This window comes from Musca vetustissima, unplaced genomic scaffold (genome assembly GCF_032173495.1).
Source record: "Musca vetustissima isolate MV318-11 ecotype Yass unplaced genomic scaffold, APGP_CSIRO_Mvet_v1 utg73494, whole genome shotgun sequence".
Taxonomy (NCBI): Eukaryota; Metazoa; Arthropoda; class Insecta; order Diptera; family Muscidae; genus Musca; species Musca vetustissima.
The window spans coordinates 32,282-57,696 of record NW_026884827.1 but is presented as its reverse complement, the minus strand read 5'-3'; the positions used below and the strand labels follow the sequence as shown (position 1 = coordinate 57,696).

General features: G+C 34.2%; 1 protein-coding gene across 1 annotated transcript in view; it reads left to right on the top strand.

The window, feature by feature from the left end:
* Nucleotides 1-1,662: 1,662 nt before the first annotated feature.
* LOC133331843 (protein dachsous) overlaps nt 1,663-25,415 on the top strand; it is a gene marked incomplete at its 5' end in the record, with an annotated part of 37,979 nt that continues 14,226 nt past the window's right edge. The window contains 4 exons of the mRNA XM_061540226.1: nt 1,663-2,165; nt 17,447-18,662; nt 19,785-20,234; nt 20,355-20,727. Coding sequence (XP_061396210.1) covers nt 1,663-2,165; nt 17,447-18,662; nt 19,785-20,234; nt 20,355-20,727 — 2,542 coding nt within the window. The remainder of the gene's footprint in view (nt 2,166-17,446; nt 18,663-19,784; nt 20,235-20,354; nt 20,728-25,415) is intronic.

Sequence of the window (25,415 nt, the reverse complement as noted above, 5' to 3'; positions counted from 1 at the left end):
AAACGTTCTGAATTGAGCCTAGAGTGATGTCTGCCAAGTTTCTGAAAATCGGTGCAGATTTATATATAGCTCCCATATATATTATCCTCCGATTTAATGTAAATGGTGCACCAAAGTCCCTATATATCTTTCGATTTGCACGAAATTTGGCACAGCGTAATGAATTAGGTCTAGAATGATGGGTGTGAAGTTTCCTGAAAATCGGTTCAGATTTGGATATATTTCCGATTTAAGGTAAATGGTGTACCAAAGTCTCTATATATTCTTCAATATGCACGAAATTCAGCACAGCGCACCTAATTGAGTCTGAAATGAAGTGTGTTAAGTTTCGTGGAAATCGGTTCAGATTTAGATATAGCGTCCATAAATATTTTCGTCCGATTTAACGTAAATGGTGCATCAAAGTCCCTAAATATCTATCGATTTGCACGGAATTTGACATAGCATACTGAATTCAGTCTAGAATGATGAGTGGCGAGTTTCGGGAAAATCGGACAAGATTTCAATATAGCTCCCATATATATGGTCGTCCAATTTTACGTAAATGATGCACCAAAGTCCCTATATATCCTTTGATTTGCACGAAATTTGGCACAGCGTACTTAATTAGGTCTAAAACGATGAGTGTTAAATTTCGTGGAAATCGGTTCAGATTTAGATATATCTCATATATATAATTTCGTCCGATTTTCGGAAAATAGTGCACCAAAGTCCCTTTATATCCTTAGATTTGCACGAAATTTCGCATAGCGTGCTGTATTAAGTCTAGAACTATGTGTGTTAAATTTCGTGAAAATCGGTTGAGATTTTGATATAGCTCTCATATATATTTTCGTCCGATTTTAGGTAAATAGTGCACCAAAGTCCCTTTATATCCTTCGATTTGCAAAAAGCGTACTGAATTGAGTCTAGAATGATAAGTGGTGAGTTTCGGGAAAATCGGTTTAGATTTCGACATATCTCCCATATATATTTTCGTCCGATTTTATGTAAATGGTGCACCAAGGTCCTTTTATACATCCTTCGATTTGCACAAAATTTGGCATAGCGTACTGAATTAAGTCTAGAAAGATGTATGTTAGTTTTCGTGAAAATCGATTCAATTTTGCTATAAATCGTTTTCCATAAATTTTCCCCATGTTACGCAGACGGCTCTAAATCTGATCGAATGAAATTAAAGTTAGGATAGGTCGGAGAAAGAGGGAACATAGACATGCAATTGTTAGGATACATATGTACAATATACCCAATGAGGTGAAGGGTATCATATAGTCGGTCCAGTCCGACTTTACTACTATCCTTACTGGTTTTAGCTGGTGCAGATGCAGACATAGCTTCCATATATATTTCTAACGGGTGTTTGATTGAGATTACATTTTGGACAGAGGGAAATACCGAATAGCGTTATAACGTTTGCTATAAATTTATTTACATAAATTTGTCCATTGTACGTAAACGAACAATTTGTTTGATGACTTTAAAAAGGAATATTTTTTAAAGCTCTATGACAGGTGATTGCTGTATAAGTCGAAATTAATTGCACTAATTAATTACAACATCCCACAATTTAGTTTGTTTGTTTTTTGTTTTACACACTCTTCAATGTATTTCATTATATTAACAAATCTCTCCATTCCCTCTTTTCTTTTCTTTCCCTCTTAGGCGAAATAACCACTCGTGAACCGCTGGATCGTGAAGTCAGCTCCGTCTATGAATTTGTCGCTGAGGCTCGCGACCAAGGTACACCATATCGTAGTTCACGCGTTACTGTCAAAGTCCATGTAACCGATGTCAATGACAATCAACCGAAAATTGTCGATCCGCAAGAGGATGTGGTCAGCGTACGCGAAGAACAGCCGCCCGGCACTGAGGTGGTGCGCATACGTGCTGTCGATCGTGATAATGGACAGAATGCATCGATCACTTATTCGATATTAAAAGGTCGTGATTCGGATGGCTTTGGTCTGTTTAGCATAGACGCCAACACGGGTGTGATTCGCACGTTGGTCGTGTTGGATCACGAGGAGCGTAGCATCTATCGTTTGGCGGTGGCAGCAACCGATGGCGGTAATCCGCCAAAACAATCGATACGTTTGCTGCGTGTTGAGGTGTTAAATTTGAATGACAATCGGCCAACGTTTACCAGTTCGAGTTTGGTGTTTCGGGTGAGTGTTTTTTGTTGTTGTTTTTTAAGTTTGTATTATTAAGGAGAATTTTCTAGCTTTGTTGTTTTTGTTTTGCTATGATGACAAAGTCTTATGTTTAAGTTTTGTTTTGGTTTTTTTATTCTTTCCTAGTCCTTATGGAAAGTAACTATATTAAGCAAAACTTTGGCGGAGGAAAAATATAGATTGCCCACGCCTGTATTCTATTCTTTTTTTTTTCCTAAAAATAAACTATTGATTTGTATGAAGAAGGAGTTTGAATTGAACACAGTGGATCAAAATGGACAATTTTCAACAATTGGATTTTTTAAAGAATATTTTTTCAATGACCATCTGAGGCGTAGATTTTTGTAACGAATATTTTTAAGGCTCTCAACAAGCTTCAATTTTTGTAAAGAATATTTTTAAGGAACTTCAACATGCGTAGATTTTTTTAAAGAATATCTTTAAGGACCTTCAACAAACGTAGATTTTTAAAGATTATTTTTAAGAACCTTTAACAAGCGTTGATCTTTTAATGAACGTATTTTAAGGACCTTCTACAAGTGTAGATTTTTTTGCTATATTTTAAGGATCTTCAACTAGTGAGGATTTTTAAAGAATATTTTGTAAGGACCTTCAACAAGCATAGATTTTTTTAAGATTATTTTTTAAGGTCTACCAAAGGCGCTGATTTTTTAAAGAATATATTTTAAGGACCTTCAACAACACTCTTAATGGTCTTCAGCAAGCGTAGAATTTTCAAAGAATACTTTAAGGACCTTAAACAAGCGTAGCTTTTTTAAAGAATATTTTAAGGACCTAACCAAGGCGTGGATTTTTTAAAGAATATTTTTAAGGACCTTCGACAGGCGTGGATTTTTTTATAGAATATTTTTAAGGACCTTCGACAGGCGTGGATTTTTTTAAAGAATATTTTTAAGGACCTTCGACAGGCGTGGATTTTTTAAAGAATATTTTTAAGGACCTTCAACAAGCGTAGATTTTTTAAAGAATATTTTTAAGGACCTTCGACAAGCGTAGATTTTTAAAAGAAAAGAATATTTTTAAGGACCTTCAACAAGCGTAGATTTTTTAATAAATATTTTTAAGGACCTTTGACAAGCCAAACCTTCAACAAGCGTAGATTTTTTTAAAGAACATTTTTAAGGACCTTTGACAAGCCAAACCTTCAACAAGCGTAGATTTTTTAAAGAATATTTTTAAGGACCTTTGACAAGCCAAACCTTCAACAAACGTAGATTTTTTAATGAACGTATTTTAAGGACCTTCGACAAGTCAATATTTTTAAAGAATATTTTTAAGGACCTTCAACAACCGTAGATGTTTTAAAGAATAGTTTTAAGGACCTTCAACAAGCATAGACTTTTCAAAAAATATTTTAGGGACCTTCCACAAGCGTAGATTTTTGACGAATAGTTTTAATGACCTTCAATAAGCGCATATTTTTTTAAAGACCTTCAACAAGCGTAGATTTTTCAACGTTTATATTTATGGACCTTCAAAAAGTGTAGATTTTTTAGAGAATATTTTAAGGACCTTCAAAGCGTGTAGATGTTTTAAAGAATATTTTAAGGACCTTCAACAAGCTCAGATTTTTTAAAGAATATTTTTATGGACCTACAACAAGCGTAGATTTTTTAACGAGTATTTTTAAGGAACTTCAACAATTTTTAAATGAATATATTTAAAGGACCTTCAACAAGTGAAGATTTTTTATGGACCTTCAACAAGTGAAGATGTTTTATGGACTATTTTTTTAATTATTTAAAAAATATGTTTTAATTTTTTTTTTAAAAATATGTTTAAAGATCTTGAAGAAGTGAAGATTTTTGAAGGATCAGTTTTAGGCCCTTCAACAAGATTGGACTTTTTTCAAGAATATTTTTTAAAGTCTCGTATGTGAAGTAGGCCATATGATTGCATTTTCCTTATTGGATGACATCTGTAGACCTCCTGCCTATACAAAGACTTCAGATGGACTTAAGCCTAAACAAGATATGAGAACATTGTTAGATATTTTTCTTTCTGAAGCCACTGTCGTTTCTTATAGGTTTTCTCTACTCATCGCAAAGGTATCCCGCTTCGGAAGTCATGGTTTTCTGTATTTTCCAGAATTTCTTCCTTTTTACTCTTTTTTCTTTCGATTTTTGTTTTCTAGCATTTTGTCTGTTTTTGGGCTGCCGTTGTTATTTCACACAATATTCAAATTCTAAGAATTTTGTTGTGAGTTTTTTTTTATGTTTCAACTATTTTACGCTTGTTACTTCCAGTATCTAGTTGTCGTCTGCCGTTCACACCCTCTATTTTGTATGTCCCCCCACCGTTTATATTCTCCAAGTCAATGGCTTTTGTCTCTATGTTCTTTATGGGATTTTCTTCTAGAGTCGGTTTTGTGTTAATATGTAAAGTTTTATGTGGTTACCAGAGATAGATAGACAGTCAGTCAGCCGGACAGACAAACAGAGAGACACACGAACATATGCTGGACGGACACTTACTACAGTTTACAGCAGCAACAGACGTTGCCACATCATCAACGTCGTCTGCAATAGCAAACGGCAAGGAAACTGCAAAAATTTGTGCAACATTTTGAATAACCGTAAGTGTTAAGTCTTTGAGAGGTTCAAGAAATGAAAAAATCGTGATCTTTGACTTTAGAAACAAAATAAGAAAAAACATTAAAGAATGAATACTATGTGGACACAAGCCTTGTAATAGGAAAATGTGGAGGGGAAGGATATCCATAATAATTAGGCGTGTTAAATAAAATAAATATTTTAAAAATTGGAAAAACCAAAAATCGGGATCAATAAACCAAAACAAAATTGCAACGACACCATGTCCTGTATTGACAATCATTAGTGAGCCTCGTTACTTGGACCCCCCAATTCCCCAGAATATGCTATTGCCTTAGTAGAACCTATTTGTTTCGATTTTAATTTTTTTCGTTTTAGTATTGATTTCTTTTCATAGGGTTACCTTCCCTTCTTCTTCTCAACCATATGTCTTTCATTATAATAACCCGAGAGACAGCTTTCAAAAGACAATGTATGATTAAATGACTACTTAAAAAGAACCAAATGCCACCATCACCATTGCCACAAACACAAAAGTGCTCCGTTTTATTTCCTCCTCGTAGAACTTGAGGTTAAACCTATAGTTATGTAACAAGCTCCGAGTGTCGCGATGAAATGCTAATGAAGTTTTGTAGCAAACAAAAATTAAATATATGCTATAATGTCCAGTCTTGACTACTTTAAAATAGTAATAGCGGGACTGTACTGAAGAGAATCATATGTAGAATCGTCTAAAAATAAAGACAGCTCTTATAGGGTTCAATATGTTCAATAGTTGAAAACTGGATGGTCATATGGATTCCTAACTAGAATAAAAGTATTTTAAACAATTTTTTGAAAAGGAATATCGGAAGGTTGTATTTATCTCCGCACCAAAAATTATTGATATTGGCCAATATTGTGTGGTAGCGCCCACATAACGAGGCATATATTCTTAAGAACAATATGAGGCGAGGATTTCCTAATGGACTTTCTGGGGCATAGATTGTCTAAAGAAAAGAAATGAAATTCTATCGCTTACTTACGTTAAAGAAAAAAATTTTAAGAGTTATCGATTTTCTAAAACGAATATTAACGGCAAGCATATAATTTTTGAAGACTATTTTTTAAGGACCTACAACAAGCGTAGATTTTTTAAATAAACATTTTAAGGATCCAGCGCAGATTTTTTGAAGGCTTGTTTTAAAAATCTTCAACAAGCGTACATTTTTTGAAGACTTTTTTAAGGATCTTCAACAAACGTCGATTTTGTAATGAATGCATTTTAAGGACCTTCAACAACCATAGATATTCTAAAGAATATTTTTAAGGACCTTCAACAAGCGTCGATTTAAAAAAATATTTTTAAGGACCTTCCACAAGCATAGATTCTTTAATGAAACGTTTTAAGGAGCTTTAACAAGCGTCGATTTTTAAATGAATAAATTTTATGGACCTTCATAAAGCATAGATTTTTTAATGAAACATTTTAAGGACCTTCAAGAAGCATAATTTTTTTAAAGAATATTTTTAATTTGGTATTTTGGGTTCTTATTGATAAAAAAACCAGTGAGCGGAGCAGTATAGGCCGACGGGGCCGACCATACGATACCCTACAATTCCGAGACTGGGCAACATTTCGTGATATTTGCACCCTCTTGCCCGATTAGAGGTAAACAGCACCTCTTCCTCTCACTAACATATTTTCCGAATATTACGAGTATTCAGTACAGCTATTGTCCAGATTCCCTTCACCGTGGGTTGTGTTGCGATGTTCGTCTTTCATTTGAGGTCTATAGATCGACTCGAAAATAACACAAAAAATTAAGTTTTCGGTCCACTTCATTCCAAAATATTTATCTGATCATCACCGAAAATTATATGCGTTGTCCTTGACCATAACTGGATCCTCATGGAAAATTTCAAAGCGATCAGCGCTATAGTTCTGCTCTCCAGAGTGATAATGGGTTACTAAATAATATACGAATACGGAGATACCTGTAAATATTTAGGTGTAACTCCCACATCCGAGCACATACAACAATATAATTAGTCTTAATTTAAAGGTCAACCACTCCTCTTGGATATAATATAAACTTCTCGGGTATATGTCCTTCAGGGGTAAACATATACGCCATAGAATACAAATTTTGTCATTTTTCACACAAAAGTCAGGGTCCATTTGACCCGTTAAATATTGACCGATCTTTCTCCAAACAGGCATGCTTATTCTTTGGCCCGATCCGCTTCTCCATGCAAAATTTCACGATGTTCGGACCATTGTTGCGGCCTCTGGAGCGACCAGAAAAACCGAAAAAAATTAGTATTTGGTCCATTTCATCCCCTAAATATTAACCGATCTTTCCCAAAAACAATAGGGGTCTTCATTGGCCAGAACTCATCCTACATGCAAAATTTCGTGAAGATTGGTCCATAACTGTGGCCTGTATCGTGTTTACAAATTATAATGGACAGACGGACGGACGGACGGACACACATGTCTAGATCGACTCAGCTAGTCGAGATATGACGATCGGTATACTTAAAGGTGGGTCTAGGACCAATATTTCGCGGCGTTACAAACTTTTGGGGCTGCACAAAGCTATAATACCCTGACAACATAATTGTGTAGGGTATAAATATTCCTACTAAAACGATCACTTTTTGGGCGAACCCCATATTAGAAATAAGTAAATCGACTTTCGACTAATCGATTAAAATCGACTTTCAATTTTCTTCATAAATACTTGGTTTTTTATCACAAAGCTCAAATTGACCAAAAATTGCAGTTTGCGGAACTTTAAATTATTTGTTAACAATAATTTATATAAAACATCAAATTTTTAGTCGATTTTGCAGAAGTCAGTTAAAGTCGAAAATCGATTTTGAACAGTTTTGACCAAATCGAAAGATCGAAATCGAAATATAGTTAAAGGCAAAAGTCGAAAAGTCTAAAAAATCGACCTGTCTAAAAGTCGACTTTTGCGCTCGACTACGTATCCCTACCCTACCCAAATGTCGGTATGTTTGGGAGTTAGGGGACGTGTTTCAATTAAATTGTCTGTAATTTTATTTTGGATTATAATTGAAGAGTAAATCTATCTTTAAAAATGACTATAAGTTCAAGATTCCGGGTTTGTCTCAAATTTCGCAATTTTTATGGCTCGAATATAATTTGTCAGATTATGATGGAGCGTCAAATCTTCCTACCAAAAAAATATGAATAACGGTTTATATTTTGGTATAGCTCCCACATAACAACGGTACCGACTTATTTTTGGTATTTTGAACACTTCAGCGGCATTTTTCATCCGATGTTGCTGTGATTTGGTATGAAGGGTTTATGGAAGCTGACAGAATAAAATATACAGAATCAATATAGCTCCATCAATATAGATTTTTTTAAAGATTTTTCTGAATTATAGGTGCCGATTTTTAAAGATGTTTTCCTTCGTTGATTTTCCTTTCAAAAGGGGTAGATAAATCCCTAAAAGAGTTTATATCTTTATCTACGGACCATATTAGGTTCTCCAACATAAACTTCTTTTCGAAATACTTTTATAATTAGGAGTACGTCTATATAGAATACCTTCTTAATACCGCAGCTCAAATGTAAATTGTGTGTATTGTGTTAGAAGAAAACATCTTGAGATTTTAAAAATGTTAAACGGATCTTAGAGGTCAGTTTATTAGTCCTTATTTTTAACCCATATACATTTTTATAATTTTTAACATATATTTTTTTTATTTTTAAAATTCCACTTAAGTCACTTTGCAATTTACCTACCATCTATCCTATACTCCCTACTAGACTAAAACGCCTTTCTGTAAATATATGATGTAGTACATAAATGCATACATGTGCTAACACATAGGATTCAAACATACATACCTACACACACATGGTGTTTGCAGTACATACAAACAAATATTAACTACTCAACTATTGTATGTGTGACAATGATTTGTAGCATCACGTGACAAATGTTAAATACACGATTTTTTGCAGCAGATTTTGTTTTTTTTTTTTTTTTTTTTTTAGTCTTCTGTAACTTTTTTTGGTAGTTAGTTTTGCATTGACATCGGTTGCACTCGAAACAGTAACAACAACAGTAGCAGTCGATGTAAGACAAACAAAAAGAAGAACAAACATCGTTGTTGTTGTTGTTGCTGTAGTTTTTGTTTTGTTTTACCAAGAATCTCAAACAAACAATCATCACAAAAGAAGTTTTGCCGCTGACACTCTTGGTTGGTTATTTAGTTATGCATAGAGCGAAGAAGATGAAGGTAAAAAAATAAATAAAAGAACTAAATTGAAAATGGACCATGACCGTAACGAACTGTATGTACTCTATTCTTGAGATACTATTATATAAATTATTGGGAGATATGACCCTATAGGGTTTACATCCAATTCTCTATACTGAAGGAAGTATAATTGTGAATATTATTGTATTCATAACTGGGTCTTGCTTGTCGGAGCCAGAGTTGGGCAATTTTGCTGGAATCAGGATCACGATCGCAATGAACTTTAGGATTCAAAAAAGTATCTTTAAATTTGTAAAAAATATGTCTCAATAGGCGTGAATATTGAGTCCATAGTCCATTCCTCTTGGACTAGTCTTTCAGAATATATATGCGCCCCAGAATACAAATTGTGTCATTTTTCACACAAAATTCTGGGTCCATTTGATCCGCTAAATATTGACCGATCTTTATCGAAACTTAGAGAAACATAATAGCGAATGTTGTTTTTTTAGTCAAAACTCGGGTTGACTTGTCCATGGTGGACTCGATAAGAGGCTAAGAAGCTATGTTGGATCATAAAATTATTCAGAAATTTAGATGCAGAGGCCTGCGGAACTTATAATCCTATTTGATCCAAATGAATTTCTTTATACCAAGTATTCAAATTATACCACTTCTGAAACTACATTAATTATTTTACAAATCAATGAACGACCTTAGTTTATCTACCTCTCCCATTGCAGGGTGTAAAAAAGGAAGCTTAAATTTCAACTAAAAAACTCCAACTCATTTGTTTAAAAAATAAAACAACAAACAAAACGCTGATATCAAAGCAAACTAAGGCGTGGGATTTTTCTTTTCTTCTTGTCGAGTTTTAAAAACAAAAAAAAAATTAAATTAAAATAAAACAAACCGTTTACCAGTTTCCCTGGTGAGAACTGTTCCTATATATGCAAATTATACAACCCCCGCCCCACATTGAAACAGCCGACAACAAACATCATTAACAGCGGCGGCGGCAGTCGTGTTTGTGCTTCTTGTCGTCGCAAAAAAATGGCAATTCATTAGCTGCCATTTTCGGCACAAATAAAATAAAATCAAATAACAAAAAGGAAAACAGAAAATACAAACACTCCAAGTACATAAATTGAAATTATAACATTGGCATTTTAAATGACGGCGGCAGTTAACAAAGTCATATCTCTCACCCTCCCTCCGCACTTTAGTCACCGACCGCATAATAAGTTGGCAGTTGTTCGGTTTATTAGGAAACAGAATCAAAGACAAAATGTTAATGAGTGACCAAGTAATGAAGGTGTTTTGTATTGTGCGGTTAATTGTATTAAATATTCGGGAGATCATTTTTTAAACACACAAAAATATTAAGGACAATTGTGGATAAAATAAAATATTTGGATTTTGGATATTTTTTTAAAAAAATTCTTCAAGAAATTTCTTAGCTGTTTTACACATTTTTTCAAGAATATGCTGAGCTATTCTCCAAGATCCAAACCTACAGAGTGTAATTTATTACAATATTTTATCAAATGACGCGCTGTAAGAACGTAAACGGATTTTGTTTAAAAAATATATTTTCAAGGACTAAAAGGATTGTAGGATGTGACAACATGGCTGTTTTAACTATATATTTAACAAATATTATTTCTAAGTCACATATCGGAGTAAATTTAAAACCAGTGAGTGGAACAGTACAGTCGGACTTGGGCCCGTCCATATGATACCCTACGTAACTACCACGAAAATCTAACTTTCTGCGATTCTATATTCTGAGCATAGACATTATTTCGCGATATTTGCAGCCTTTTGGCTGGTCAAGAACTCCACTTTCTAACCCTGGCATATTTTTTAAATCTTCTTTTTCCCAATGTGAATTTGGCTGATTTGGTTTCGGTTGATTTGACCGATTATCATTTCAAACAGACGTTCTAAGTATTTGGTCAGATCCCATTCATCGTGTAAAATATGTGACCCCAACTTCTCTGGTCTATGTCCTTCAGGAGAGGATATATACGCCCCAGAATACAAATGTTGTCATTTTCATCCTAAAGTTCGGGTCTATTTGACCTGCTAAAGATTGACTAATCTTCATAAAAACTGTAATGCTTATTTTATGCCCAGATCCCAATCTCTATAAAATTTTGTGATGTTTGGGTCATAATTGTGGCCTCTGGCGCAACCAGAATAACAGATAAAATAAATTTGTTGGTCCATTTTATGCCCTAAATATTTGCGGATCATTACCAAAAACAATAGGGGTTTTCTTTGCCCAGAACACATCCTACATGCAAAATTATAAATTATAATGGACACACATATCTAGATCGACTCAGCTAGCCGACATATGACGATCGGATACATAAAGGTGGGTCTAGAACCAATATTTTGCTACGTTACAAACTCTTGGGGCTGCACAAAGATATAATACCCTGACAATATAGTTGTGGGTCCCATCTTCAGGCTTCATAAAGATTAAAGATTTTATAAAGTTTGGTTCAAATCGAATAGCATGATACCAGCCTGCGAGACAGTCGGAAGGACGTTTTTAATTGACTCCAAATTTTCTGAAACAGGAAATATTTAAATATATGCCAATTTGTAAACACTCTACACGCCACAGTTATCGTCAAGACATTTTGCTTGCCAGAACCCGTCCTTCTGGCCAAAGAAGACCCATATTACATTTTGGTAATATTTAGGGGATGACATGAAACATACACTTTATTTTTGTTTGTGTTTTCTGTTCGCTCTAGAGGCTACAATTATGACCCGAATATCAAGAGTAAGTGGTCGGACAATAGAATATTTCGAAAATGGTTTGAAAATGTAATTTTTACATTCCAAAAATCTGAAATGCCAAATAACAGCTACTCGGGTTGTTGAAGATGGTGAAAATGGGGAGGGATCTTTTTATGGGGGCTATGCGAAAACTTAGACCCATATATCTGTCGAAAAAGTACTGCAAAAATGTTCTATACTCCTCAAGAACATGAAGTGTCAAATTACAACCATTTTGATGTGAAATATGCGGTTAAAACCTCCAAATTGCCGACAATGGGCGGATTGTTATAATTCTGCATAAGACCCTCAAAAAATCGCAAAATTACAAAGCATTATCTTAGGATTTTCGTCAGCTTGACACGCTTTTAGTTCAGATAGGCCTTGAACATTGCCTTTAATAAATCTTCGAGGGAAGCTCTGACAGTCTTTAGAAAGATATTTGTTTCTATTCTGGTTTGTAGCTCAAATAGTCCTACGAAAAATATTCCCTTTAAAATGCAGACTTAAAATTCCCTTTAAAAATATGCCTTAAAAACCAAAGATCAAAGTTCCGAAAGCCCTACACAAAAAAATCCTTAAATAATCCAGATTGTAAACTCTGATTTTCGTGATTTCAATAGCCATCCAAAAAAATCGAAAAAATACTGGTTTTAGGCTCTGATTTCCTTAAAAAAAATATGCCTTAAAAATGCGAGCACAAAGTTGGGACAGGTCTCAAAATAATTCCCTAAATAATCCAGGTTCTTATATCTGATTTCCCTTAGAACTATATTCCTTAAAAATCCAAGCTCGAAGCTCTGATAGCTCATTGAAAAATATTACTTAAAAAATTCTGGTTTTAAGCTCTGATAAGGAATATATTCCTTAAAAATCCTGGCTCGAGGTTTCGATTTTTCTTCAAAATAATTCCCTAAATAATTCAGGTTCTAAGCTCTGATTTTTCTTAGAAAAATATTCCTTAAAATCAAAGCTCGCGTCTCTAGCCCATCGAAAAATATAACTTAAACAAATTCTGGTTTTAAGATCTAATTACCTTTACAAAAAATGATCCTGAAAAATCCAGGCTCGAATTTTCGATAACCGGTTCTAAGCTCTGATTTCCCTTACAAAAATATTCCTTAATAATGCAAGCTCCAAATTTCGAAGAATATTCAATAAAAAAAATTCTGGTTTTAAGCTCTGATTTATTTTAGAAGAATATTCATTAAAAATGTAAGTTAGAAGTTTCCAAAAATATTCCTGAAAATCCATGCTCGGTGATGCGATCGATAGTCCTTCGGAAAATATTTCTTAAAATCCAAGCTCAAAGCTTAAAAATCCTGGCTTTAAGACATTCCTATGTGCGTGAATGTCTTATTGTCCTTATACTTATAGCGCGGATCGGCTTTAAAATTATATTAGATATAAAAATTTTTAATTTTTTTTAAATACATATATTTTGGATAGTCCTTAAAAACATGATACCTGTTTTTAATATATAATACAGTAGTTACTTTGGTATATAATATAACCCTTCGCATTACATACAACAATAAATTTAATAAATGATATGAAGCGAAAAAAGTAAAACATTGACATTAAACAAAATGTTATGCATCTTCAAAGAAATCGACCGCTAAATGCAAAAAACGCACACACACACACATACACCAACAAAAGTTATTGTATTTTTAGGGTTTTACTTTTTCTTCACTTGCTGACTTTGCAGGATTGTCATCACTGCCTGCCATACCATGGACTACTGATTTGTTTTATGTTGTGGATACGTTTAATTCGGAGCTGTTCTTAGCGGTGGCTAGGTTTTGATTTCAGACAATGTTTCGTGATTTTTTTTTATTTTTCAACCCAGAAAGGAAATCCGTATAAAATTGACACAAGTTGTAGAGGGGCGAGAAAGAGAGCTGTATGTTTGAGGGGGCATACAAATACGCAGTGTCGCCCCGGCACGTACAAACGGTTGAGTTGACAGAATACAAACGTTTCAGACAATCATCGTAAAGCGAGTCAGCCAGTCAGCCAGCCAGCTATCCAACCCAACCAGCTACAAAACAGCTAAATTGTGACAATAAAATGTAACAGTTTTTTAATTGGTATCCAGGCAAAAATAACAACAACAGCAGCAGCAGAACTGCATCTTCCGCCAACCAGCCAGCCAGCCATCCACTGACTGCATCAAGACGATGAGATCTCGGCGAGAGAGTACAGCATTTGTTTGAATGACTGTTTTGCTTGAAAATGCAGTTAATTGCATTAAAAAAAGGGATTTTTTGTGTTGTTGTTGGATGTGCCTTGTATTGTAAAAATGTTTAATGAAACAAAACAAAGCAAAACCAAAAAAATCCTTTGCAAACAGTTAAGCGACAATGGCCAATGAAACGAACGAGAAGAAACACAACAGCCGAACAACAAATAATTTAACATTTTTCATTTATTTGTCAGAGTTGTGTTGTAGGGTTTTGTCGTTGTTGTTGTGCTCTTTTTTTGGGTCCACTCGCAAAAAAGCCAGAAATCCACGTAAATTATGAAGCTATGCAAAACATGTGCGAAATTGAAACGTGAGGTACATTATTAATTTCGGTCGTTTTTTTAAGGTAGGGATTAAAACGACAAGCGGACAATTTAACTTGAGATTGTTTAGGGGATTTCTTTTTTTTTGGATTGGAGCCTTTCAAGAAAAGGAAGTCATACAGCTCTTTAACATTCCATCGAAAGAAGAAAATATGTGTTTGTAATTTTGTTGTTAAAGATTTACGAAATTAATGGAAGAAAGTTCTTGAAACAGAAAAATGTTCGTGGGAGTGGAGAGTAATTTGCGTGAGATTTACAAGATTTCGTTGCAATGGTCGCTTAGGGAAATAGTTTTGTAATAAGATTCTGAAATCATAAGCCTTAGGATTTAAAGCTCTAAGCTTACAACAAACGGACACATCCAGATTTGTTAAAGACTACCTCTTCAAGAGGCGTATATATTTTCTAAAGACCTCTAATGGGCATGAACTGTAAGGACATGCATTTTTTAAGGAAATATTTTCCAGGGCTATTAGAAGCGTATATAAAAATAATGATTTTTTTTACAAGAACCATACGATGCTGAGATTGATTACGATAATTTTTTTTCTGAGACTATAAGGGGTATAGATATTTGTCGAGGACTATGAACCGAAAACTTTAATTTTGTCAGATTTTCTAGTCGCTCTAGAGGCAATTATTATATGCAGAACGTCACATATTTTACAAGGTGAAGGGGATCTGGCCAAATACTTGGAGCGGTTGTTCATATAATGATCGGTCAATATTCCGAGGGTCAAACCTAAAGTGATCAATTTTGTATTTTATGGCGTAAAAATTCACTTCAAGAAAAAAAAATCGGAAAATATGCCAGGGTTAGAAAGTGGAGTTGTTGATCTATAATCGGTAAAAAGGATGCAAATATCACGAAATATTTCCAGCTCAGAATATAGAAACGCAGAATGTTTGCTTTTCGTGGTAGTTTTGTAGGGTATCATATGGTCGGCCCCGTCCGACTATACTACTCCGCTCACTGGTTTTTAATTGTCAAGGATCCTAAGGACACAGTGTGGTACACGGTATTAAGTCTTTGTGCATATGTTTGTAACATGCAAAAGGAAACGATATAGACCCATGGTTCCTTTTGAGAATATGCATAGAATCACTTTCTAAGTCGATTTATGCATGTCCGTCCGTCTGTCTGTCCATGTTATATTGTAAACAAAGTACAGGTCGCATTTATGATTCGAATTGGATGAAATTTGACATAGGTCACTAATTCGGCTACTGAATTGAGTCTAGAATAATGTGTGCTAAGTTTCTCTAAAACGGTTCATATTTAGATATAGCTCCCATATATATTTTCATACGATTTAATGTAAATGGTGTTCCAATTTCCCTATATAACTTTCAATTTGCACACAATTTGGCACAGCGTACTGACATAGGTCTAGAATGATGTGTGTTAAGTTTCTTGAAAATCGGTTCAGATTTGGTATAGCTCCCATATATATTTTCGTCCGATTTAATGTAAATGGTCCACCAAAGTCCCTATATATCTTTCGATTTGCACGAAATGAGGCAAAGCGTAATGAATTGAGCCTAGAGTGATGTATGCCAAGTTTTGCGACAATCGGTCCAGATTTAGATATAGCTCCCATATATATTTTCGTCCGATTTAATGTAAATGGTGTACCAAAGTCTCTATATATCTTTCGATTTGCACGAAATTTGGCATGGGGTAATGAATTAAGTCTAGAATAGTGTGTGTTAAATTTCGTGAAAATCGGTTCAGATTTAGATATAGCTCCCATATATATTTTCGTCCGATTTAATGTAAATGGTCCACCAAAGTCCTTATATATCTTTTGATTTGAACGAAATTTGGCACAGCGTAATGAATTAGGTCTAGAAATATGTGTGTTAAGTTTCCTGAAAATCGGTTCAGATTTAGATGTAGCTCCCATATATATTTTCGTTCGATTTAATGTAAATGGTGTACCAATGAATTAGGTACAGAATGATGTGTGTTAAGTTTCCTGAAAATCGGTTCAGATTTAGATATAGCTTCTATATCTGAACAAATGAAAAATTTAGTATCGGTTGCAGAATGACATGTTTATGAATCCAATTTCATTTTACTGGTCCTTTAAAAATGCGACGTCTGTTAGGAGTCATCTGTTGAATATACCCAAAGTAGTAAAGGGTATCATATAGTCGACCCTATCCGACTTTACTACTTTTCTTACCGTTTTTTTTTTTTCTCTTTAAAAAATAGTTTTTCAAGGGCTATAGCAGGCGTGCATTTTTAAGAAAATATTTTTTTTAATTTAAAAACATGGTATTTGAAGGACCATTACAAGGTCGAATTTAATTAGCACTCCTGATTGTAGGAGGTTCATATACATGGTGTAAAGGCGAATTTTATATTGAACATACCAATTTGAAGGTTTTAAGTTTATCTAACTGAATTCTTTTCTTCTGCGGTTTTAGAGATAAAGGTTGGGGACTTGTTCTATGTTTGGAACAAGTCCCCATATAACACACTTTTTTCGGAATTCGAATAAGTTTCTCTATCATCTTGTTTAAGGTCCTACCCCAACCTGAGTACTCATTCCCCTTTCCAATGTATATTTTCCCCTTACAAAATTATATTCCAAACCGAAACCCCAGTATAAATTACACAACCGAATGTTGTTGCTGTTATTATTGTTGTCATCGCTTTGTGAGAACATCATCTCATTAAGCTTTAAATTGGTTAATATAATTTGCAATAATAATTTAAAAATGAAAATAAACGTTGGCAATACAATAAAGTATTTAAATTACTACCGTTTATGGTCAAAATATAATGACCAGGCAAACGGGGCTACCAATTATAATGAGACCAAAATGAAGACAGCGATAACAACAACAACAACAACGAAAATTATTAATTTAAATTTATAAACGAAATGAGAATTTGCGAATGTGAGTGACCATGAAAATATGAAATTAAATATGGCAGCATGAAAGATTAAAAATCGGAGGAAATAGGGGATTGGAATGGATAAACAGAGATCTGAATTAAAGTTTCCAATTAGGAATTTCATTAATTGAGAAAATTGAATATTATTATTTTGGTTTTAATTTAAATTTCTAATTTGTATATATGTGTTCTATTTCCAGGTCCCTGAAAATGCCGCCATTGGCCATGTCGTGGGCTATGTCGATGGCACAGATGGTAGTCGGCAAAATATGATTTTCAACGAAGATAATCTCTACATAACCTATACGGTAACAGCTGTATCAAAAGATTTCATAGAAGGAGCTTTTGATATTGATCGGCATACAGGATCACTGGTTGTGGCCCGACAACTTGATCGTGAGGAACAATCGGAATATCGCCTAGAAGTTCGAGCCCTTGACACAAGTGCTAGCAATAATCCCCATAGCAGTGCCATTGCAGTAAAAATTGAAATAACCGATGTTAATGATAATGCACCCATATGGACAGAGGATCCGATAAGGATACAAGTAAGCGAATCTGCAGCACAAGGATCCGTTCTATACAATTTCACAGCCACCGATATGGATACGGGTCTAAATGGACGATTGCAATATAAACTATTGAAATATAGTCCAAGAAATATAAATTTAGGATCAGATGTAAATCCGCTCACACAAATGGAACAACCTGACCTTTTCTCCGTTGATATTCTAACTGGTGGCCTAACATTAATGGGGTCTTTGGATTATGAATCAATTAAGGAGTACATTTTAATTGTGCAAGCCTATGACCTGCCAATGAATAAAAGTGAACGTTTGCACAGTACCGTAACAGCTGTGCTGGAAATTTTGGATGAAAATGACAACGAACCCGAATTTGTAATACCCCCAGTGCAGAAAGAGAACCGCAATCGTTATGGTGTCATTAGCAAACAAGAAATACCCTCAGCCGTAATTACGATAACAGATAATAAACGTATTGGTGATCAATTATTACAAATTGTGGCCACCGATAAAGATTCCGCCAATAATGGTCGCATATCCTATAGCCTGCAGAGTGGCAATGAATTGGGTTATTTTCGTTTGAATTCGGAAACGGGTTCTTTGGAATTAAGTAAGACATTGCCTCCATTAAGTAAGAGCAGTAATGTGGACAACCGTTTGCCTGTTACCACCTTGAATCGTAATAAATTTGTGTTGTTGGTGAAAGCTGAGGATCACGGAGATTTGGAAAAGAAAAGTTCGATAATGAAGCTGGAAATTTTAATCCGTGGTACCAAATCGAATCCGCCAAGGTTTACCCAGTCTATGTACTATGCAAATATTTCGGAAAATTCACCATCAGGAAGTTTTGTTCTGCAGGTTACGGCGAAGTCATTGAATGGTGGGGAAAATGGTGAGTTACACAAAATATATTTTTTAATATTTTTATAAAACTGGAAGAAGGTAACTATATGCATTTGTAAGACCTATCAGGACCATATAAACCTTTTTTTAAAGAATATTTTTTCAAGGCTCTCATCTAAGGCGTGGATTTTTTAAAGAATATTTTTTTCAAGGCTCTCATCTAAGGCGTGGATTTTTTAAAGAATATTTTTTCAAGGCTCTATACAAGGCGTGGATTTTTTAAAGAATATTTTTCCAAGGCTCTATACAAGGCGTGGATTTTTTAAAGAATATTTTTTCAAGGCTCTATACAAGGCGTGGATTTTTTAAAGAATATTTTTTCAAGGCTCTATACAAGGCGTGGATTTTTTAAAGAATATTTTTTCAAGGCTCTATACAAGGCGTGGATTTTTTAAAGAATATTTTTTCAAGGCTCTATACAAGGCGTGGATTTTTTAAAGAATATTTTTTCAAGGCTCTATACAAGGCGTGGATTTTTTAAAGAATATTTTTTCGAGGCTTTATACAAGGCGTGGATTTTTTAAAGAATATTTTTTCAAGGCCCTATACAAGGCGTGGATTTTTTAAAGAATATTTTTTCAAGGCCCTATACAAGGCGTGGATTTTTTTAAGAATATTTTTTCAAGGCTCTATACAAGGCGTGGATTTTTTAAAGAATATTTTTTCAAAGCTCTATACAAGGCGAGGATTTTTTATTTTTTTCAAAGTCTATACAAGCGAGGATTTTTAAATATTTTTTTTTAAAAAAAAATAATTTTATCAAATAATTTTTCCCATGGAAAATAATTACAACTTTCACAAAAAAAAACCGAACTCATGCCTTGTCCATCAAAATGTCAACATCTGCATAACTGCTTCCATTTAATAAAAAATCCAACAAACTTTTGTCAAACGAGGAAAACGAAAAAACTGTCACGTCTAAACATAGTTTACCTTCTTCCTATCATACAAACACCTATATACACAACCATATTGAATAGCTCTACTGAAGGCTAGGAGTCTAAACAACAATTAACGGTATTTTTTTAATTTCCCAACATTCACCCTTTTCTTTTATTCGTTTCCTTTTCTTATTCTTCTTCTTATTTTCAATTTTTTCTTTTTATTGCAGCAAATCTCACCTATGAGATACCAACAGGTGTCGCCGATAATCATTTTCATGTTGACACCCAACGTGGCATTGTCACAACACGCGGCCAATTTGATCGTGAAACAAAAGCTTCATACATTTTGCCAATTTATGTTTACGATGCCAAGCGTTTAAATGCCAATCTAATGACAGCTGGAGCGGCAGCAGCAGCAGCATTAACTTCTGGCGTAGCGGCTCGTCGCCAGCAACGATCATCGGTGAATGAGGCGGCAACGGCACAAAATGGCCAATTTGATGTTGCCACTTTGCATATAACCATAACTGACGTTAATGATCATGCACCGGAATTTCGACCGGGTTCATGTTATGGTCTATCTGTGCCGGAAAATAGTGATTTGGCGGTAATACACACCATTGTTGCCAGCGATTTAGATGAGGGAGCCAATGGAGAGATTGTTTACAGTATTATTGGTAAGTGCTCAACATTGTTGTCAAATGGTGTTAATAATAAAAAAGAAAAACAAATCTGATGTTGTTGTTGGTTTGTTGATAATGTGATATTTGTTTTCTCTTTTCTCTCTCGTATTACAGGTGGCAACACTGGCAATAAATTTAGCCTGGATATGCATACCGGTGAACTGACAGCTCGTCCATTAGATCGTGAACAACAATCTCGTTATATTCTACAAATCCAAGCCACTGATCGCGGTTCACCAATCAGCTATCAGGGCCACTGTAACATCACCATTTTGGTGGAGGATCAAAACGATAATGATCCTCACTTTGAACAGGCGAAATATGTGACAAGTGTGGCGGAGAATGTGCCAGTGGGTACAAGTGTTTTGCGCATTAAGGCCAGCGATGATGATTTGGGTATTAATGCCCGACTGTTGTATACCTTGGCGAATGAGACCCAATGGCAGTTTGCCATTGATAATAAAAGTGGTGTTATCACCACTGTGGGGTAAGTCGATTTTTTCGTATTGGCCTACTATGAATCTTATAGATTATTAAAAATGATAATTAAAAAAAAATATGGGAAGGCATTTTTTTAAAAATATTTCTTAAGGATTATATATACATTTTTAATGTTTTTTTTTTTAGGACTATTAATAAGCATGGATTTTAAAAATATTGTTTCTACACATACACCAGGCATGGATTAACATTAGGCGTGGATTTTTTACAAATATCTTTTCAAGGATCTACATTAGGCGTGAATTTTTCAAAACTAATTTTTATTTGCCAAGTGAATATTTTTAGAAATATGGGATTTTTGAGAAAAAAAAATAATAATATTCGTGTCTTAAGTCTTTTGTTTCAATATTTATACTCTTCACCACAATGTGGTACAGGGTACAATGTCTTTGTGCATATGATTGTAACAGGCAAAATGAATCGAGATAGACCCATGGTTCCTTTTGAGAATATGCATAGAATCACTTTCTGAGTCGATTTATGCATATCCGTCCGTCTGTCCATGTTAAATTGTAAACACAGTACAGGTCGCATTTACGATCCGAATTGGATGAAATTTGACACAGCTCATTTGTTTGGCCCAAGGACGAACCCTACTGAAATTGGGAAAAATTGGTTCAGATTTAGATATAGCACCCATATATATTTTCATCCGATTTAATGTAAATGGTGCACCAAAGTCTCTATATATCCTTAGATTTGCACGAAATTTGGCATAACGTACAGAATTGAGCCTAGAATTATGTCTGCCAATTTTCGTGAAAATCGGTCCAGATTTAGATATAGCTATAGTTTCGTCCGATTTTAGGTAAATAATGCACCAAAGTCCCTATATATCCTTCGATTTGCACGAAATTTGGCACAGCGTACTGAATTGAGTCTTGAATAATGTGTGTACAATTTCTTGAAAATCGGTTCGGATTTAGATATAGCTCCCACATATATATTTTTCGCCGACTTAATGTAAATGGTGCACCAAAGTCCCTATATATCCTTGGATTTGCACGAAATTTGGCATAGCTTTCTGAATTGAGTCTAGAATGATGTGTGCTACGAATCGTGAATATCGGCTCAGATTTATATATAGCTCCCATATATACTTCCCTCCGATTTAATGTAAATGGTGCACCAAAGTCCCTATATATCTTTCAATTTGCACGAAATTTGGCATAGCGTACGGTATTAAGCCTAGAATTATGTCTGCCATTTTAGGTAAATGGTGCACCAAATAGCATAGCGTTCTGAATTGAGTCTAGAATGATGAGTGGTGAGTTTCGGGAAAATCGGTTTAGATTTCTACATATCTCCCATATATATTTTCGTCCGATTTTAGCATAGCGTATATTTTCGTCCGATTTTAGCATAGCGTAGTGAATTAAGTCTAGAGTGATGTGTGTTAAGTTGCCCATATATATTTTTGGCCGATTTAATTAAAATGATTCTCCAGAGTCCCTATATATCTTTCGATTTGCACGAAATTTGGCATAGCGAACTGAATTAAGTCTAGAATGATGTCTGCCAAGATGCGTGAAAATCGGTCCAGGTTTAGATATAGCTCCCATAAATAGTTTCCTCCGATTTTGTGTAAATGGTGCTCTAAAGTCGCTATATATCTTTCGATTTTCAAGAAATTTCAATTGTAAGGATAGATATGTACAATGTACCGAAAGTGGTGATGGGTATTATATAGTCGACCCAGTACGACTTTAATACTTTCCTTACTGGTTTTCTATTAGTAATATGGGATTTTTGAGAGAAAAATAACAATGTTCGTGTCTTAAGTCTTTTGTTTTAATATTATTTTTAATTGGAAAAAAATATGAACTATTACTGAAAATTATAAAATATAACAACGACTATGCAAAGGAGGGACAAATGTGCCTTAATTTCCATCAGAATATTTACATTGCTAACAGAGGAACTCCTACTCTTCTGGTGGTATGTTCGATGTACCCTAAAGGTTTAAGCAACTATTATCTCAGATAAGAGATGAGGCTCATAACATCTTTCAACAGATTTTCTGTTTTTATTTTTTCTTAGGAATTACAATGTAAGGTAACATATTTTGTTGTTCTTGTTGTTGCCGTTGCATATAAAAAACAAAGAAAGATATAATTTTTATTAATACACAACCTACGCAATAATTTTGTGTTGTAGAGACTTTAAGACGTTTTGTTCGTTTTTGGCAAAAGTGGTTCTTCTTCGTCTTTTGACAGTGCCTGTCGTTTCAGTAAATGTTGGCTTTCTTGGAATGCAAATATTTAAGGAAAAAATTATAAAAAACTAATAGCAACAACAAATTGTTATATCGTGCATCAAAAAGTGGAGAGTATATTAAATTTGTCATTCAGTTGGGAACACATCGAAATATTCACTGGAGATCCCATAAGGTATAAATGGAACAAAAAATCTATGTCGTGGATACTGTTCAAGCTTGCCAAAAATATGTTTTCAAAGATCTACATTAGGCTTGGATTATTCAAAAAAAGTTTTCAAGGATCTACAGGTATGGATTTTTTTAAAGGATCTACAGGCATGGATTTTTGAAAATATTGTTTCGAATATATTTGTCCAGGACATTTTTCTTTTCAAAATACAGGGTACATAGCGTTCGTCCTTGTCTTTAAAAAAAGTGACTTGAAAATTGGTTTAATTTTTTTTGTAGTTGTTGTACGTCACTTTTTTGTGTACAACAATAAACAACAATAACGATGTCATGTTTTGTTTTGTTTTTTGTGGTTTGGTTTCGTTCATAGTCAATGTCTGTCGTTCGGTCTGCCCTGTTGGTTGTTGGGTTCGATATTTGATGTGGCAGGGAATTTTCATTTTTTTGTGTTGCCGAAGCTGAGTTATATATGTATATATGTTGCTACAACAATTGTACATTACTTAAAGGTCGCTATATACATTTTATTTTTTATTTTGGTCCAAACTAAAATTCAGACGTAATGTAAAAAAACCTCTGAAATTAAATCAAGACATGTTGTTTCCATTTTGTTGTTGGCATAAACTAGTAAATCGTTCATTTGTTGTTGCTCGGACTGTCTAAAAATAAACCAGAAAAACCTTTTAAACATAACATTCACACAGAATGAAATACGTTGTTAAGGCACAGAAAAAATATATATATTTGTATTTAGTTTTTGTGTTTTACTATGTGGCCTTTTGTGGCCTATAGTTCAGAATCACTCTCTCACTGAGGCAGTAAGTCGGGGTTGGCAGGCAGTCAGTCAGTCACTGGTTGGACCCCCTCTGGTGCAAATTTATTCATATGGACAATCAATGATGACAACAATTGCAAAAATAAATTGTTCAGCAACAATTTTCAATGTTGGTTGTTGCTGCTGTTACTGTCTCAGTTTCTGTTTTGTTACCCCGGTGACTCTTTATCGCCCTACAACTACAATTAAAAAGAAATGAGTAAGAAATCAATACAATTGGTAAAGTCGAATATGTGATACCCTATAAAGCCCAAGCTATACTATTAGGTAAGCGGCACATACAAAGCACAGACAAAATTTCAAGTTCATTTTTTTCAATAATCACCAATTGGATTTTTAATTTTTTTTATGGATTTTCATAATGGGTGGATATTTAAAAAAATATGAAGCGTGGATTTTTTAAAAAATATTTTGTTAAACCAGCATTGTGTAATTCTGAAGGTAGGGCCTTTAAAATTGGCAGAAAAATCTTAATATTTTAACTTGGCCTTTGCTATAACAAAAATTGGCAAAACAAAAAGAAAACCAGTAAGGATAATAGTAAAGTCGGAATGGGCCGACTAGATGATATTCTTCACCACTTTGAGTATAGCCTACATATATATCCTTACAATTGTTTGTCAATGTTCCCTCATGTCTTTCTGAAACCTATGATAAATTAAATTTCATTCGGGCAGATTTAGAGTCGTTTTCATACCATGGGACAAATTTATGGAAAACGATTTATAGCAAAATTGATAGACGCTATTCGGTACGCCGTACTGTTAAAAAATTAATTTCAATCAGACACCCGTTCGAAATCCATATAAAAGCTATGGCTGGATCTGAAAAAATTTCAACAAAATCCAATAAGGTCATTCAAGTCTCAATAACGAAATAACGAAAATATATATGGAAACTGAATCAAAATCTGAATCGATTTTCAAGAAACTTAACATTCTAGACCTATTTCAGTACTCTATGCAAAATTGTGTGGAAATCGATAGTTATAAAGACACTTTGGTGCACAATTTACATAAAATCCGACGAATATATATATATATATATATATATGAGCTATATGTAAATCTGAAGTGATCTGCATTAAACTTAGCACACATCTATGCCAAATTTCGTGGAAATCGAAAAATATATTCGGACTTTTGTGCACCATTTACATTAAATCGGATGAAATATATGAAAGGCTATATCTAAATCTGAACCGATTTTCACGAAACTTAACACACGCCATCCTAGACTTAATTCAGTACGCTATGCCAAAATTCGTACAAATCGAATGATTTTCAGGGACTTTGGTGCACCATTTACCTTAAATCGGACGAAAATATATATGGGAGCTATATCTAAATCTGAGCCGATTTCAGTACGCTATGCCAAAATTCGTGCAAATCGAATGATTTTCAGAGTCTTTGGTGCAGCATTTACATAAAATCGGACGAAACTATATTTGGGA